General features: G+C 38.6%; 1 protein-coding gene across 1 annotated transcript; it reads left to right on the top strand.

The window, feature by feature from the left end:
• Positions 1–5,930: 5,930 nt before the first annotated feature.
• Positions 5,931–6,683, top strand: LOC138902617 (uncharacterized). The gene has a single exon (XM_070190501.1). The coding sequence runs from the start codon at positions 5,931–5,933 to the stop codon at positions 6,681–6,683; it is 753 nt and encodes a 250-aa protein (XP_070046602.1).
• Positions 6,684–16,969: the final 10,286 nt, after the last annotated feature.

Genomic DNA, 16,969 nt, shown 5'->3' with positions numbered 1-16,969 from the left:
ACCGGGTGGATTGCTTCAGAGGCTTGAGATTCCAGAGTGGAAATGGGAGCGTATCACCATGGATTTTGTAGTTGGGCTCCCACCGACTTCGAGAAAGTTTGATGCTATTTGGGTGATTGTGGATCAGCTGACCAAGTCCGCGTACTTCATTCTAGTTGGGACTACTTATTCCTCAAAGCGATTTGCTGAGATTTACATCCGCGAGATTGTTCGCCTTCACGGTGTGCCGGTGTCCATCATTTCAGATCGGGGCATGCAGTCTACATCGCAGTTTTGGAGAGTCGCGCAGTGAGAGTTTAGGCACTCAGGTAGAGTTGGCACAGCATTTCACCCTCAGACGGACGGATAGTCAGAGCGCCTATTCAGATATTGGAGGATATGCTACGCGCTTGTGTCATAGATTTCGGGGGTTCTTGGGATCAATTTCTGCCGCTCGCGGAGTTTGCCTACAACAACAGCTACCAGTCGAGCATTCAGATGGCTCCGTATGAGGCTTTGTATGGGAGACGATATCGATCTCTGGTGGGTAGGTTTGAGCCGGAGGAGGCTAGGCTATTGGGTACTGACTTGGTTCAGGATGCTTTGGACAAGGTTAAATTGATTCAGGATCGGCTTCGCACGGCGTAGTCTAGACAGAAGAGTTATGCTGATCTGAAGGTTCGTGATGTTGCTTACATGGTTGGGGAGAAGGTGCTGCTCAAGATTTCACCCATGAAGGGTGTTATGAGGTTTGGGAAGAAGGGCAAGTTGAGCCCTCGGTATATTGGGCCGTTTGAGGTGCTTCAGAGGATTGGAGAGGTGGCTTACAAGCTTGCCTTGCCATCTAATCTATCAAGTGTTCATCCAGTATTTCATGTATCTATGCTCCGAACGTATGTCAGCGACCCGTCTCATATTTTGGATTTCAGCACGGTTCAGTTGGATGGTGATTTGACTTATGATATGGAGCCGATGGTCATTTTGGGTCGGCAGGTTCGAAAGTTGAGGTTAAAGGAATAACTTTCGTGAAGGTATAGTGGAGAGGTCAGCCAGTTGAGGAGGCTACTTGGGAGACCTAGCAGTAGATGCGGAGCAGATATCCACGCCTATTTGAGACTCCAGGTACGTTTCTAGACCCGTTCGAGGACGAACGTTTGTTTAAGAGGGGGAGGAAGTAACGGCCCGGACGGTCGTTTTAAGAGTTGTAGCCATGTTCCCCCATTTACTGCTCATTCCCTGCTTAATTGTTGTTATGTGACTTGCCAGGGTAGTTGGTTCGGGTCCGGAGAAGTTTCTGAATAAATTGAGACACTTAGTCTCAAGGTTGGAAGATTAAGTTGAAAAGGTTGACCGGATGTTGTCTTGTGTGTAAATGGCTTTGGAATGGAGTTTTGATGGTTCCGTTAGCTCCATTTGGTGATTTTGGACTTAGGAGCGTGTTCGAATTGTGATTTGAAGGTCCGTAATTAAATTAGGCTTGAAATGGCGAAAGTTGGAAATTTAGAAGTTTGACCGATATTGGACTTGTGGTTAACGGGCTCAGATTGGGGTTCCGGGAGTTAGGGTAGGTCCGTTGTGTCATTTGTCACTTATGTGCAAAATTTGGGGTCAATCGAATGTGATTTGATAGGTTTCGGCATCGGATATGAAAGTTAAAAGTTCAAAAGTTCATTAGGTGTGAATTGATGCGCGATTTGTGATTTTAGCATTGTTTGATGTGATTTGAAGGCTCGACTAAGTTCATATCGTGTTTTAGGACTTGTTGGTATATTTGATTGAGGTCTCGGGGGCCTCGAGTGAAGTTCAGATGATTATCGGATCAAGTTTGGAGTTAAAAAGGGTGTTGTAGCTGGAGTCTTCTGGTGCAATCGCACCTTCGTAGCTTTGGTCGCAAGTACGAGCTGGGAAGCGCAGATATGGCCAGGAGTGAGGAAGATTGTGGTCACAGGTGCGAATGATTGTCTGTACCTGCGTGGTCGCAGATGCGGAGAGGTTGAGCGCAAAATCGAGGGGTCAGCACAGGAGCGGGAAGATGGTCGCACCTGTATTTGTGCAGAAGCAGAGTATTTTCCGCAGGTGCGAAGGCTTGGTTCCAGTGGTTCACCGCAGAAGCAGAAGAATTGTCGCTTCTACGACACCGCAGATGCGGTTAAGTTGTCGTAGGTGCGGAAAGCCTAGGCAGAGTGTTGTGAGCCCGAGAGACTGGAGAGAGTGGTGATTGAGTTGGGGCTCGAGTGTCGTGCTGTGAGTGATATCTATATATATATATATGTGTGTGTGTGAGTGGGTCGGGTTGCACGCCGCAACAAGCCTTATGGCTATATATATATATATATGTGGATCGGGTTGCACGCCGCAACTAGCCTTATGGCTATATATATGTAGATCGGGTTACACGCCACAACAAGCCTTGTGGCTATATATATATATATATATATATATATATATATATATATATATATATATATATATATATGTGTGTGTGTGTGTGTGTGTGTATATGGGATATGGGTGTGGTGGGAGGGGGGGATTGGGTTGCGCTCCGCAACGGGCCTTATGGCTATATGTGGATCGGGTTGCATGCCAAAGCAGGTATCGTACGGTGCTGAGTGACTGAGCGTGACGAGCGAGAATTGAGACGGGCAGATTGAGTGCTCTGAGAGTGTGAGTACTTGGGATTTCACTGTGTTGCATCACATACGGTTTTCACATTAGCATGTAGCTATAGAGATGTCATACTCTTCTTATCAGTCACACTTGGCATATTTCTATCTGTGTTAAACTTAACTGTTGAACCTAGAAGCATGCCTTATTTTTCTGTATTGTTAAACTCTGTATCTTTACTGTATTCTTTGAGCTCGTCACTGCTTTCAGACCACAGGTTATACTTGTTACTTATTGAGTTGGTTGTACTCACGCTACACCTTGCACTTCGTGTGCAGATCCAGGTATTTTCGAGCATGGCGGTTGCTGATTCCTAACAGTTCATCAGTTCGGAGATCATCGAGGTAGCTGCCTTGGCGTCCGCAGTCCTTGACTCTCCTCCTTTATCTTTTAGTCTTATTTATATTGTTCTACTTTCCTAGACAGTGTTCCATTGGTTAGACCGTGTTGTTATGTAGATACTCATGTACTCCGTGACACCTGCATCTTTTGGGAGAATTTTGTACTGAGTTACGATGTTTATATCTAGTTTTTACGAGATTCTCACTTATTTAAATTTATTTCAGTATATTTGGAATTTAAAAATGTGGTATGTGTGAGATGTCGGCTTGCCTAGTACTATGATAGGTGCCATCACGACATGTTGAGTTTTGGGTCGTGACATAATGGAACCATCAAAACTCCGATCCGACGTCAAATACAAAAAGTCAAACTTGGTCAACTCTTCCAACTTAAAGCTTCTAAAATGAGAATCATTCTTCCAAATAAACTCCGAACCACTCAAAAAAAAAAAACGACCACACACGCAAGTGATAATACACCATATGAAGCTACTCATGACCTCAAACCACCAAACTGAATGCACATGCTCAAAACGACCAGTGGGGTCGTTACAATATATATATATATATATATATATATATATATATATATATATATATATATATATATATATCTCTACTTTTTATGTATATATTAATAACAAAATAATACCACAACAAGAGCATAAGAGATCGTCTTACTGAGTGAGTTGGCGACGTGAAATTTTTTCCTCAAAACACACTGATGCTAGAGATTTGTTTTAGCCAAACTTGGCTAAACCCACACCATTACAATATAAAATTCCTCACCAAGGAACCAACAAGGAAAAATATGACAGTGATGAAATATTGATCAAACAGAGAGTGTAAAAGAAAGAAGCCATAGTTGTCTTTCTCGTGAATAAATTGATATTGCCGATGCTTGTAGTCTAATTAAATAACGTCGTTGTGGGGTTCGTGGCAACTCTTTTGTAAGCATTATTTTTTTCTCTCCAACTTTTAAAAGTTAAATTTTTTTTTCTAAGTAGGGTATTTTAAGGTTTAAAAAGGTTATTAAAGCAATTTAACATTTCAAAAAAAGGATTATTACATTTACATAGAACTAGTCTCTATGTCACATGCGAGCACGTGTAACTCCTAAACTATTGCAAAAATTAGATAGAAAAACTATTACTATGAGAAATATTTTTGTATAGGGTGAAATATGATATGACACGTGGTCATCTAAGGGAAAGACACGTGGAATCCAAGACGGGGGTGGCCGAAGACCGAACGCGGTCATTCCACTTGTCACCGGAAGGGATAATATTCATAAAGGTGTATTAAATGCTCTGCACCCGGTAGCATTTAATAAGAAATATTCGGAAACATTAAGAGCGATGGCCCGTTAAAGAGAATTTGACATTTATGTCACTGTTACATCTTCATCAATGATCCTCATAATTGACATTAAAGGAGGACATGATCCTAGGACCTTCTTCCCTAGACACAGCTATAAATAGTGAGCCCAGTTATCATTACAGAGGAGACGAATTTTTTTGGCTAAACTTACACTACATTCTATACCTTCTTAATACAATCTTACTTTTCCGCTTTTTGATCTTATCATTATTGTGCTCGGAAACCTTGTTCCCGAAACTATCATTTCTGTTGTTTCATCTATATTTTAAGGCTAAGTATTGTACATTTCTTCAATTATTATATTATTTCCAAATCAAATTAGTTCACTTGTCTAGAAACCACGTATAAATTCAACTATACCATTTTACGGATAAACAGTGCCAGCCCATCGTGGGGCCTAAATAGCCGTGTAATTAAATTGATCCTTGCCTTTTTTACTAACGTGATTTGATTATTTTGTCTTAGAAAAAATCACAAAACATGGCAGTTAACACTGTTAACAATACACACAACCCTGAAATTCGAGGGGATCAGCCTCATTTCAAGGATTCAATCAGTGACACCTATAATAAGGGGAATGACGCCACGCCAGTGCATGACATGCAGAACCCTCGACAGGTTCGGGAGACTACTCCCGATGATGCTGATGAGGAGCATGTCGTGGATGCGGTGAGGGTCCTGCAAGAGCAACATGCGATCATTCTAGGCTATCTCACGCAGCAGGATAAGGTTATGACGGAGCTGAAGCAGGCGCTATAGGGGGCTTCGAATAATGCAAACAGACGAGATCCAATTCCTCCCGATGTTCCCGCAAACCAAACAACGCAAAGAGTCGACAACAACACTCTCAGGGGTGAAGTTGGCTCCGATGGGTCTTGGGGAATGGATCCGATCTCAACAACGAGAACGACCCATTCAAGAATGAACTTTTATGGTTTATGAGGGAAGTAAATGCCCGCATGGACCAAATCTCGGGCGCGCCACCAGTATTGAAAAGCACGGAATCGAAGAAGTATACTCAATTGTCATACAAGCCGAGTACGACACCAAAACTAATCCCGAAAAGGTTCAAAATGCCTGATGTGCCAAAGTACGACGAGACTTCAGACCCATAGGAGCATATTACCACCTAAACAACGGCGGTAAAAGGAAATGATTTAGCTTCTCACGAAATTGAATCTGTGTTGCTAAAGTAATTTGGAGAAACTCTCACGAGGGGAGCTCTAACGTGGTATTCATTATTACCCGAGCATTCCATAGATTCCTTTGAGATGCTCGCAAATTCTTTTATCAAGGCTCATGCCGGGGCTAGAAAAGTACAAGCCCGGAAGGCCGACATATTCAGGGTCGCACAAGGATAATCCGAATTATTACGAGAGTTCGTTACCCGATTCCATAAAGAAAGAATGTTACTCCCGGCTATCCCGGATGAATGGGCGGCTGAAGCATTCACCAAAGAATGGATGTCCACAACCGGTACGAGTCAAAGATAAGGATAGAAGATGACCAGGTCAGTTCTACATCATCGGCTAAAAGGACGGGAGAAGAGTAGAGAAAAATCAAAGAATGACTACGACGCGGACAGACGAACATCGAGGGGCCCATTTTTTGCCTTACGAGCGGACCGAAGGCTGCGGCAGAAACTTCCAGGTAGCAAATAAGTTCACCGTTGACAAAGGGACCGATCGTGGTCGAAACAACAAATCACTTCAGAATAAAGAGACGTCGGGGTCTCGGGATACTTCTTACCCCAAGTTATCAAAATATAACTTCAACATCAGTATAGTGGAGTTGGTGTCAGCCATGAGAAATACTAATGAGGCACGATTCCCGAGACATATGAGATCCGATTCTAGCCAGAGGGATCTCAACAAATGGTGTGAATACCATGGGATGAACGGCCACCGAATAGAGGACTGCCGACACCTCCGGAAAGAAGTGGCAACACTATCGAAGAATGGTCACCTCAAAGAATTCTTGAGTGGCCGAGCTAAGAGAAATTATGGTCGTAAGAGAGACAACGCGGAACCTTCGAAAGCAGGAGAAGCATCCCTATGCCAAACGATCAATATGATCTTTGGAGGGAATGAGATTAACGGGGTCACCTTTTCGGCAGCGAAGAAGAAGAAAGTATCAATAACTCATAGTAAACGACTCCGAGAAGATGATATCACTTTCACGGAGGATGACGCAGATGGATTGCTGTTACCACACAATGATGCACTGGTAGTTTCTTTAAATGTGTTGGATTTTAAGATTAAACTTGTTCTAGTGGATCCAGGAAGTTCGGCTAATATCATACAATGGAAAGTATTGTAGCAAGCTAAACTCACCGGAAGCATTATTCAGGCAACAAAGCTCCTCGGTGGATTCAACCTTGAGAGCATGACGACCCGGGGGTAGATTTTGCTGCTCACGAATGCTTAAGGAGTAATGAAAACAACTCTATTCGAAGTAATAGATGGTGACATGGGATACAATATCATCCTGGGAAGGCCATGGTTACACGAGATGAAAGCTATACCCTCAACATATCACCAATTGTTGAAGTTTCCAACACTCGAAGGAATCAAGAAGATAAGAGGTGATCAACCGGCAGCAAGGGAGATGAATGTAAATTCAGTTTCCAGTAGCAAAGGGAAGGAGCACACAGCATAGCAACTGCAGGAACCGACACCTACTCCTGAGCTAGAAAAAGTTAGCCCGGGAGCAGAGTCGTCAGAACATTATCAAGTGCCGAGATATTTCTAAGTTCCAAAAGAGACGGACTCAACGAAGTCCACGGCAGAGGAACTGGAGCAAGTTGCATTGTTCGAAGAATTCCTAGAAAGAAAATTCCATTTGCGGATAGGACTACACCCGGAGCTCAGGTCTGGTTTTACTGAATTCCTTAAACTTAATGCCGATTGTTTTGCATGGTCGCACGAGAATATGACAGGTATCCCGACGGAAGTAGCCGTGCACAAGTTGAGTTTGGATCCCAACGTACCTCCGGTGAGACAAAAGAAATGCCCTATTGCCGAGGCCAAGAATAAATTCATCAAAAAAGAGGTAACCCGCTTGCTTAATATCAGTTTGATCCGAGGAGGTAAGATATCCGAACTGGCTAGCCAATGTAGTAGTAGTTCTGAAGAAGAACAATAAATTTTGCATGTGTGTAGACTATAAAGACATTATTAAGGCATGCCCGAAAGACTCGTTCCCACTGCCAAATGTCTATCAAATGATTGATGCCACGGCCGGCCATGAGTTAATGAGTTTCCTCGATGCTTATTCCGGGTGCAACTAAATCAAGATGAACCCAGAAGATCAGAAAAAAACTTTGTTTATAACGAATTTCGGTACATATTGTTACAACGTGATGCCCTTCAGGTTGAAAAACGCCGGAGCCACTTATCAACGGCTCGTAAATAAAATGTTTGAAAAGCAAATAGGAAAGACTATGAAAGTTTATATAGATGATATGCTCGTTAAGTCTTTAAATGTAGGTGACCACCTTAAGCATTTGCAAGAAACATTCGACATCCTGAGGAAGCATAACATGAAACTTAATCCCGAGAAGTGCGTGTTCGGGGTCAGTTCTGGTAAGTTTCTGGGATTTCTGGTCTCACAAAGGAGAATTGAGGTAAACCCCAACAAAATCAAGGCCATAGAGGATATACCGGATCAATTGTCAAATGTAAAGGAAGTCCAAAGGCTCACAGGAAGATTAGCAGCTTTGAGCAGGTTCATTTCCCGATCATCGGAAAAATGTCATCGCTTCTTCACACTGCTCAAAAAGAAAAATAATTTCGAATGGACACTAGAGTGCCAGCAGGCTCTGAGGGGCCTGAAGAAGTACTTATCAAGCCCTCCATTGCTCTCAAAACCAAAAGAAGGTAAAAAATTACTAGTTTACCTCGCGGTTTCAGAAGTTGCGGTAAGTGTGGTTTTAGTCTGGGAGCACGAAGGTACTCAATTTTCCATTTATTACGTTAGCAAAATTTTAACAGGAGCAGAAACTCGTTACCCACATTTGGAAAAACTGGCACTTAGCTCTCGTAGTCACCGCTCGGAAGCTAAGGCCCTACTTTCAATGCCACACGATAGCTGTGGTGACTACTTTCCCTTTGTGGAACATCCTCCATAAGCCCGAGCTCTCAGGAAGATTGACCAAATGGGCCATCAAAATGACTGAGTTCGAAATAGAATATAAACCAAGGACTATAATTAAGTCGCAAGTCTTGGCTGACTTCGTGGTCGATTTTAATCCGGGACTATTGCCTCTGGCAACCAAGGAGGCAGTAATGGTGTCGGAATCGACATCGGGGGTTTGGACCTTATTTACGGACGAAGCCTCCAACGTAAAAGGGTCTGAACTCGGAATAGTCTTAATCACGCCTTCGAGGAAAACCTTAAGGGAAGCCATCAGAATGATCCCTTTAATTAACAATGAAGCAGAGTATGAAGCTTTGATTGCAGGGCTCGAATTGGCCCGGGGACTTGACTCCGAGGTTATCTAAATCAAATGTGACTCACAGATGGCGGTAAATCAGGTCTATGGGATCTTCGATACCCAAGAAGAACGTATGCAACAATACGTGGTAAAGGTCCAGGCTCTTTTCGCACGATTCCGGGAGTGGTAAATTACTCATATCCCGAGGGAGGATAACATAGAAGTGTATGCATTAGCAAACTTAGGATCATCGATGGAAATAAAGGGATAGGAGTCCGAGATGGTAGTGCAACTGATGAACTCAGTCCTGAATACGGATGGTTACTATGAGGTAAATTCGACTAGTCTGGTCTGGGACTGGAGAAATAAAATAATCGACTATCTCGAGCACGAGAAGTTGCCCGAAGACCCCAAAGTATCACGGGCGTTACGCGCCAAAGCTTTACGTTATAGCTTCAAGAGAGGCCAATTGTATAGAAAATCCTTCCAAGGCATGTTGGCCCAGTGCTTAGGAGCGTCATAAGCTAATTATGTCATGAGAAAAGTCCACGAAGGGATATGCGGCAATCACTCGGGCGCATATTCTTTGATTCTGAAGTTGGTACGGGCAGGGTATTACTGGCCTCGCATGGAACAAGATGTCAAAGACTTCGTACGAAAATGTGATAAGTGTCAATGCTATGCACCACTAGTACACCAGCCGGCAGAACCCTTACATTCGGTTCTATCCCCATGGCCGTTCATAAAATGGGGGATGGACATCGTCGGACCGCTGCCATCGGCTCCCGGAAAGGTAAGTTTTTTTAAAAAAATTTGACTGACTATTTTTCTAAATGGGTGAAAGCATGCCCTTATCAGAAGATCAGAGAAGTGGTCGATTTCCTGTGGGAAAATATAATTTGTAGGTTCGGAATACCAAAAGAGATAGCATGTAACAATGGACCACAGTTTATCGGTGCAAAAGTTACAAAGTTCCTCAAAGATTTGAAGATAAAGAGGATAACATCTTCTTCTTATCATTCGAGTGCAAACGGTCAAGCGGAGTCAACAAACAAAGTGATTATTCAAAATCTCAAGAAAAGGTTGGAAGCAGCAAAAGGCAAATGGCCCTAAGAATTGCCCGGAGTTCTATGGGCCTACCGAACAATGGCCAAATCGAGCACAGGAGAAACTCTTTTTTCCCTTGTGTACGGTGCTGAAGTGTTGCCACTTCAATAGTGACCATTCTTCAATAGTGTTGCCACTTCTTCTCGGAGGTGTCGGCAGTCCCCTGTTCGGTGGCCGTTCATCCCATGGTATTTGCACCATAAGTTGGGATCCCTCTGACTGGAATTGGATCTCATAGGTCTCGGGAATCGTGCCTTTTTTTTAATGTTTCTCATAGCTGACACCAACTCCACTATACTGATGTTGAAGTTATATTCTGATAACTTGGGGTAAGAAGGATCCCGAGACCCCGGCGTCTCTTTATCCTTAAGTGATCTATTGTTTCGACCACGATCGGTCCCTCTGTCAACGGTGAACTTTTTTGCTGCCCGAAAGTTTATGCCACGGCCTTCGGTCCGTTCTAAGGCAAAGACCGACCCCTCGAAGTCCGTCTGTCCGCGTCGTAGTCATCCTTTGAATTTTCTCTTCTCTTCTCCCGTCCTTTGGCCGATGATGTAGAACCGACCTGGTCATCTTTGATCCTTATCTTTGACTCGTACCGGTTGTGGACATCTGCCTAAGTTGTTGCTTCAAATTCAAGCAGGCTCTCCTTCAGCTTCCGGAAAGCGTCTGAGCTTCTCGGATTCAGTCCTTTGGTGAATGCTTCAGCTGCCCATTCATCCAGGACAGCTGGGAGTAACATTCTTTCTTTCTGGAATCGGGTAATGAACTCTCGAAATAATTCGGATTCTCCCTATGTGACCCTGAATATGTCGGACTTTCGGGCTTGTACTTTTCTGGCCCCAGCATGAGCCTTGATGAAAGAATTTGTGAGCATCTCAAAGGAATTTATGAAATGCTCGGGTAATAATAAATACCACGTTAGAGCTCCCCTCGTGAGAGTTTCTCCAAATTTCTTTAGCAACACATATTCAATTTCGTGAGGAGCTAAATCACTTCCTTTTACCACCGTTATGTAGGTGGTAATATGCTCCTGTGGGTCTGAAGTCCCGTCATACTTGGGCACTTCAAGCATTTTGAACCGCTTTGGGATTAGTTATGGTGCTGCACTCGGCTTGTATGACAATTGAGTATACTTCTTCAAATCTGGGCCTTTCAATACTAGTGGCGCACTCGGGATTTGGTCCATACGGGCGTTTACTTCCCTCATAAACTGTAAAAGTTCATTCTTGAATGGGTCGTTCTCGTTGTTGAGACCAGATCCGCTCCCCCTAGCCCCGTCGGAGACAACTTCACCCTGGGAGTGTTGTTGTTGACTCTCTACGTTGTTTGGTTTTTAGGAACACCGGGAGGAATTTGATCTCGTCTGTTTGCATTATTCGAAGCCCCCAATAGCGCCTGCTTCAGCTCCGTCATAACCTTATCCTGCCGCGTGAGATGGCCTAGAATGATCACATGTTGCTCTTGCATGACCCTCACCGCATCCACGACATGCTCCTCATCAGCATCATCGGGAGTTGTCTGCCGAACATGTCGAGGGTACTGCCTGTCATGCACTGGCATATCGTCATTCCCCTCATTGCGGGTGTCACTGATTGAATCCTCAAAATGAGGCTGGTCCTCTCGAATTTCAGGGTTGTGCATGTTGTTAACAGTGTTATCTGCCATTTTTGTGATTTTTTCTAAGACAAAATAATCAAATCACGTTAGTACAAAAGGTAAGGATCAATTTAATTACATGGTTGTCTAGGCCCCACGGTGGGCGCCAAACTATTTACCCGTAAAATGGTACAGTTGAATTTATACGTAATTTCTAGACAAGTGAACTAATTTGATCCGGAAATAATGCAATAATTGAAGAAATGTACAATACCTAGCCTTAAAATATAGATGAAATAGCAGAAATGACAGTTCCGGGAATAAGATTTTCGGGCACAGCAATGATGAGATCAAAAAGCAAAAAAGTAAGATTGTATTAAGCTTTGTATAGAATACAGTATAAGTTTAGCCAGAAAATTCGTCTCCTCTGCAATGATAACTAGGCTCACTATTTATAGTTGTGTCTAAGGAAGAAGGTCCTAGGATCGTGTCCTCCTTTAATGTCAATTATGAGGATCATTGATGAAGATGTAACAGTGAACATAAATGCCAAATTTTCTGTAACGGGTTGTTGCTCTTAATACTGCAGAATATTTCTTATTAAATGCTACTGGGTGCAGAGCATTTAATACACCTTTATGAACGTTATCCCTTCCAGTGACAAGCGGAATGGCTGTGTTCGGTCTTCGGCCATCCCCGTCTTGGGTTCCACGTGTCTTTTCCTTAGATGACCACGTGTCATATCATATTTCACCCTATACAATCTTACCGAACACTTCTTTGTAGACGATGTTTTTGTGTGTGTGTTTCTTTCTAATGTTTGGGCTACTCTGCTATAACTAGAACTCTTGTTGTCGATATTGATATCCCTCTTAAAAGTGCAACATATAGTTGTTCGTACAAGAAAACATATTACGATAAATATAGTCCAATATTTAGGATGTTTGTCCTTGTACTTTATTTATTATTATAATTGCAAAACATAAACATATTGAAAATTATTTTCACACAAATTTAAAAGGTTATTCTTTAGTTTTGGAAGATGAAAGTTGAATTCAAGGATAAAAATATACTTAGAAGTATTGACCAGTATCATAATTTTTGCATGTATGACGTTATTGTCAAAATTTCTATATACCATCTGTATGCTATTACATAAGTTATTTGGCATAAGTTTTTAGTAGCATAACGTGCATATTTTTCTTCATAATCAACATGTATGCAATGGAAGATCAATTTTAACTTAGTCTATTATATATACGGTGACACTAACATATGTAAAAAATAATAAACTTGACAACAAATATGTATGGTAGAAGGTCATTTGGTATTAAAGTATTTAAGTATTTTTTTTGGTAGTAATTGTTGGTATCATCTTCTACTAAGTTAAAAATTAAAAAATATTTTATTTTTACCACAAAATTTTGCAATCAACTTCTTATTTAGTTGATCAAATTATTCATTTCTGCTAGCTAAGATTGCTTTTTAATTTCTATCATGCAATTTACACAAATAGTATTTCAATCTAATGATGAAAATATTTTCCTTATTAAATGCATTATTATTATCATTGGGACTAATAACCAAGTGTTCTGGAAGAACCAAATCATTTTTTATATCCGACATGAAGTAATAAATCACTGAATATTGAATATGTTCTTACTTTATATTTCTTCTCAGTTGAATCTTTTTCATTTGAGACCATAAGTATAATTTTGGCAAGCTACCTTTTACAGTCTCTGCTTTCGTCGATTTTGGAACTACTGGTAGTACTTGACAGAAATCACCTTCCAACCCATTAATTTTCCACCAAACTGTTCATTGATATCTACTTTATCTCTAGAACTCCGAGCAATTGTTTCGATCGTTTGACACTTCCCCATAAGCGCTTCATCTCATATTATCAATTTTTCTTATAAATTTAGCATTATTGCTCTGCTTTGATATATTTGTGATGGTTATTTCAGTTATTTGAAGAGGTGTATCAAATCTAAAGTGTGTGGTCTCATAATAAAATCGTTGCTGGTACACCACTTGTTATTATTGCTGACAGTATCATGCCTATTGATCTGACATTTGCAAGTAATTGACACAGAATATATTTCGATTCAATCGAAGGCATCTACAAAGATTAATCCCGCTATACTAGAGTCGACTCTTTATAATATAGTCTTGAAAGCTTATTCTTGTTCAGGATTTCGTTTTGATTGTACTTCTTCAAACACTTGTATGGCCTTTTAATTCTTAATACTACACTAACCTTTTTTACTTTTTGTTCTAATATTTTTAATGTTTAACGCTCTTTTTATGGAATAAATCTATGTACCCTAAGATTTTTTTTAACTTAAAAAATAATTTTACTCATATGATGAATTTAAAAAATAATTGAAATGGATTCTCTAGCTAAATAATTAATTGAAAGAATTAATTAATTGGTCTTAACATACAAATAATTTATTTTATGTTGATTTAAATTCTTAATATTAGTTCATATTTTATTTTAAATATTTAATCTTAATTATAATTTTATCCTCACATAAATTTATTTTCAAAGAGTAAAAAGATTGACCTAATGTTCCACTTTTAGATCTTTATATATACAGAATCATTAGTGGTATTGATTCTTATCATCCATTTTTCTTTTTCTTTCTCACACATTTATATTCTTAAATATTTTCTTAGTTGTTGTTTAATAATTGGGTATATTTTTTAATATTACACGAAAATTTGATTAAAAAAATATTATTTGAGTAGGAAAATAGTCCAAATATAAGATAAAAATATATTATCATTGGGATATTTTTTTTCTCAATTTACACGCTTTTTGCAGTCCATTTAACATTACTTTTATTGTTTCTTGGTATTAGACATTATGGAGTAGAAATCATGGAAGATTCTTATGAAATTGATTTTATTAAACCTTCATGCATATTGTTAATAAGAATTTAATAGACAAATATTTATTAATTTTAAAATCTTATATATTAAAAAAACTAACATAGAAGGTATTGTAGTCCAAAAAATAAGTTATTACAGTTATGTCCTTTTCATATGAGTTCTTCTATTTAATATTTTAGGGCTCTTTTGGTCTATCAATATTGTATTCGTGCTATAATATATAGGCTCTCCTTTTCTAAAAATTAGTAATAGAATTTTTTAAGAAGTATACCCTAAAAGTAATAGGATTCATGACTAAAAATATGTGTCTATCCCGAAAGTAATTATACTAAAAAGAAACCTAATGTGTTCCTAAAGGTAATAGGTTTACACGATAACATGTAGTATTATATGTCTATGCCCGAAATTAATTATACTAATAGTATTCCTAAAGGTAATAATGTAAAATTTCTAACATGTAATATTACATCCTAAAACTAATAGGATTACAAGGCTAATATCTAGAATTCCAGTTATGTTCTTTTATTGTGAGTTGTTATGCTTAATATTATAAGGTTGTTTTTGTAAAACAATATTGTATTCATGCTTTTATAATAATATAGATATAGATAGATATAGAATAGATAGATAGATAGACTAGTTTTAGGGTACGTGCGTTGCACGTGTGTATTATGTCTTATAGTACAAATTTTTAAAAACTACATAAATATTATTAAAGCATGTGTATGAAGTATAAATAAAGATTGAAGGTTAAAAAATGCTAGATGAATTAGCAAATTGTGAAGTCAATATTAACTATTAAGTGTTTTGCTATCACAACTTGTTAAATGTCAGTACTACCAAAATCAAAATTTCCGACCGGAAGGTCTGGAAACAAAAATAGAGGTTTGGTAGCAACCATAGGACATACTGACAATAAAGCAAAAGGTCAGCTATCTCATAAAAATGTGAAAAATATTTATTTGTTTGTGTAGCTCGAACTAACGTTTTTGTTTAAATCTTTTTTTTAAAAAGGCGTGTTTGTTTAAATTTCTTTTAAGAAGTTTTTGTCATTTTTAAGAAATTGCTTTTAGATATTTTTCAAAGAAAAATAATTTTTTCACTATGAAAATACTTAAAAATCTTGCCAAAAACTTTTAATTATCCAAAAAATAAAGTTCTGGAGCGATTTTTGAACTTTGCTCGCTTAGCATGTAATGTCCTAAGAAGTTGATGTGTTCTGAAATCTAAATATAAAGAACCAAAAAAAAAATTAAAATCATCCATCGAAATAAAAATGCCAGGAGTAATTAGGGAAGATTTTTGTCCATATGTAGCACCTCAAACTATTATCCATTACAAAAAAAATATTGAGAGAGAGAGAGAGAGAAATCGGCAAAAATACTAAGACTTTACTGGTTAGATTGACTAAATTAGATAAAAATAGACTCTTGAAATATGTTATTTATCTATAAATTGTATGATTATAGACTTGTAAATTTTCTAAATTTGCTATGAAAATTAGTCATGTATGATATTTTGTAGTAAAAATGAATATTCAACTATTTGTACTAACTTAACAGAGCTAGCTTATCAACATAAAAGTATAAACTAACAAATGATGATTGATTGTAAAGAACATTGTAATTTTCATTAAAAGTTATCACTGGCATTTTAGTGTTTAAATTCACCATAACATAATTTGCTGATCTTTTTATTCCGCTCGAGCAACTGCACTCAACCAGAATGGCTGTCTAATATGTATTATATTATTTTGATATCTCATACGTTTGTTTTCACAAGTTATAATTGTGCATTAACGTAGTTTACTAACAAATGAAGATCATAGCATCTGTATCAATCAAAGAAAGGTTATATAATCAAGCAAAAAAGATGAGTTGAGAAAAAAAATATTGCTACTCCATTAAGTTTTTGAACCAGAAGTTTTGAAGGCACTGCATATGTCTAAAACTTCTTTAAGACACTATCATTTATTAACACATGGTTTACTTAATTAAGGAGGAGTGTGCGTGGTCAAGCCACGAATGGTATAAATAGAATAAATCATGTGAAACGAATAGTCCGCAAGAGAATGTTAATAGAATATTACTAATAGTATTATTATAATGTATATTGGCATCACAAAATTAAAAGATGGATACATAATAATGATATGTTAATTGAAGAGTATTTATATCTAATAGCTTCATTAGAGTATATATTGACATCACAAACTTGATAGAAGATATCACAAACTTGTTAGGTTGCAGCATAGTTTGATATGTGGCATAAAAAAAAAAAGATTTTGCATAAACTGAAATGACAAAAATTTTCTTGCTTTTCAGTGCCATAGATTCAAGCCAAAACAAGTTAAATCTCCCAATCTAGCTCCCAACGCCACCCCACCTTTGTAAACATTTGCTAGCGATATTAATTGTTTGGATACTATTTGCTAGCGATATTAATTATAGCTAGCTATTACATGTTCGACACAATTTTGGTAAAAGAATCCTAAGTCTAAATTGACATTAATTGTTGGTTCAATTTCGATAATTTTGTTTTTTTTTTTGTATTTACAAATTATAAT

Source organism: Nicotiana tomentosiformis, chromosome 12 (assembly GCF_000390325.3).
Source record: "Nicotiana tomentosiformis chromosome 12, ASM39032v3, whole genome shotgun sequence".
Classification (NCBI taxonomy): Eukaryota; Viridiplantae; Streptophyta; class Magnoliopsida; order Solanales; family Solanaceae; genus Nicotiana; species Nicotiana tomentosiformis.
This window is presented reverse-complemented; position numbering and strand designations above follow the sequence as displayed.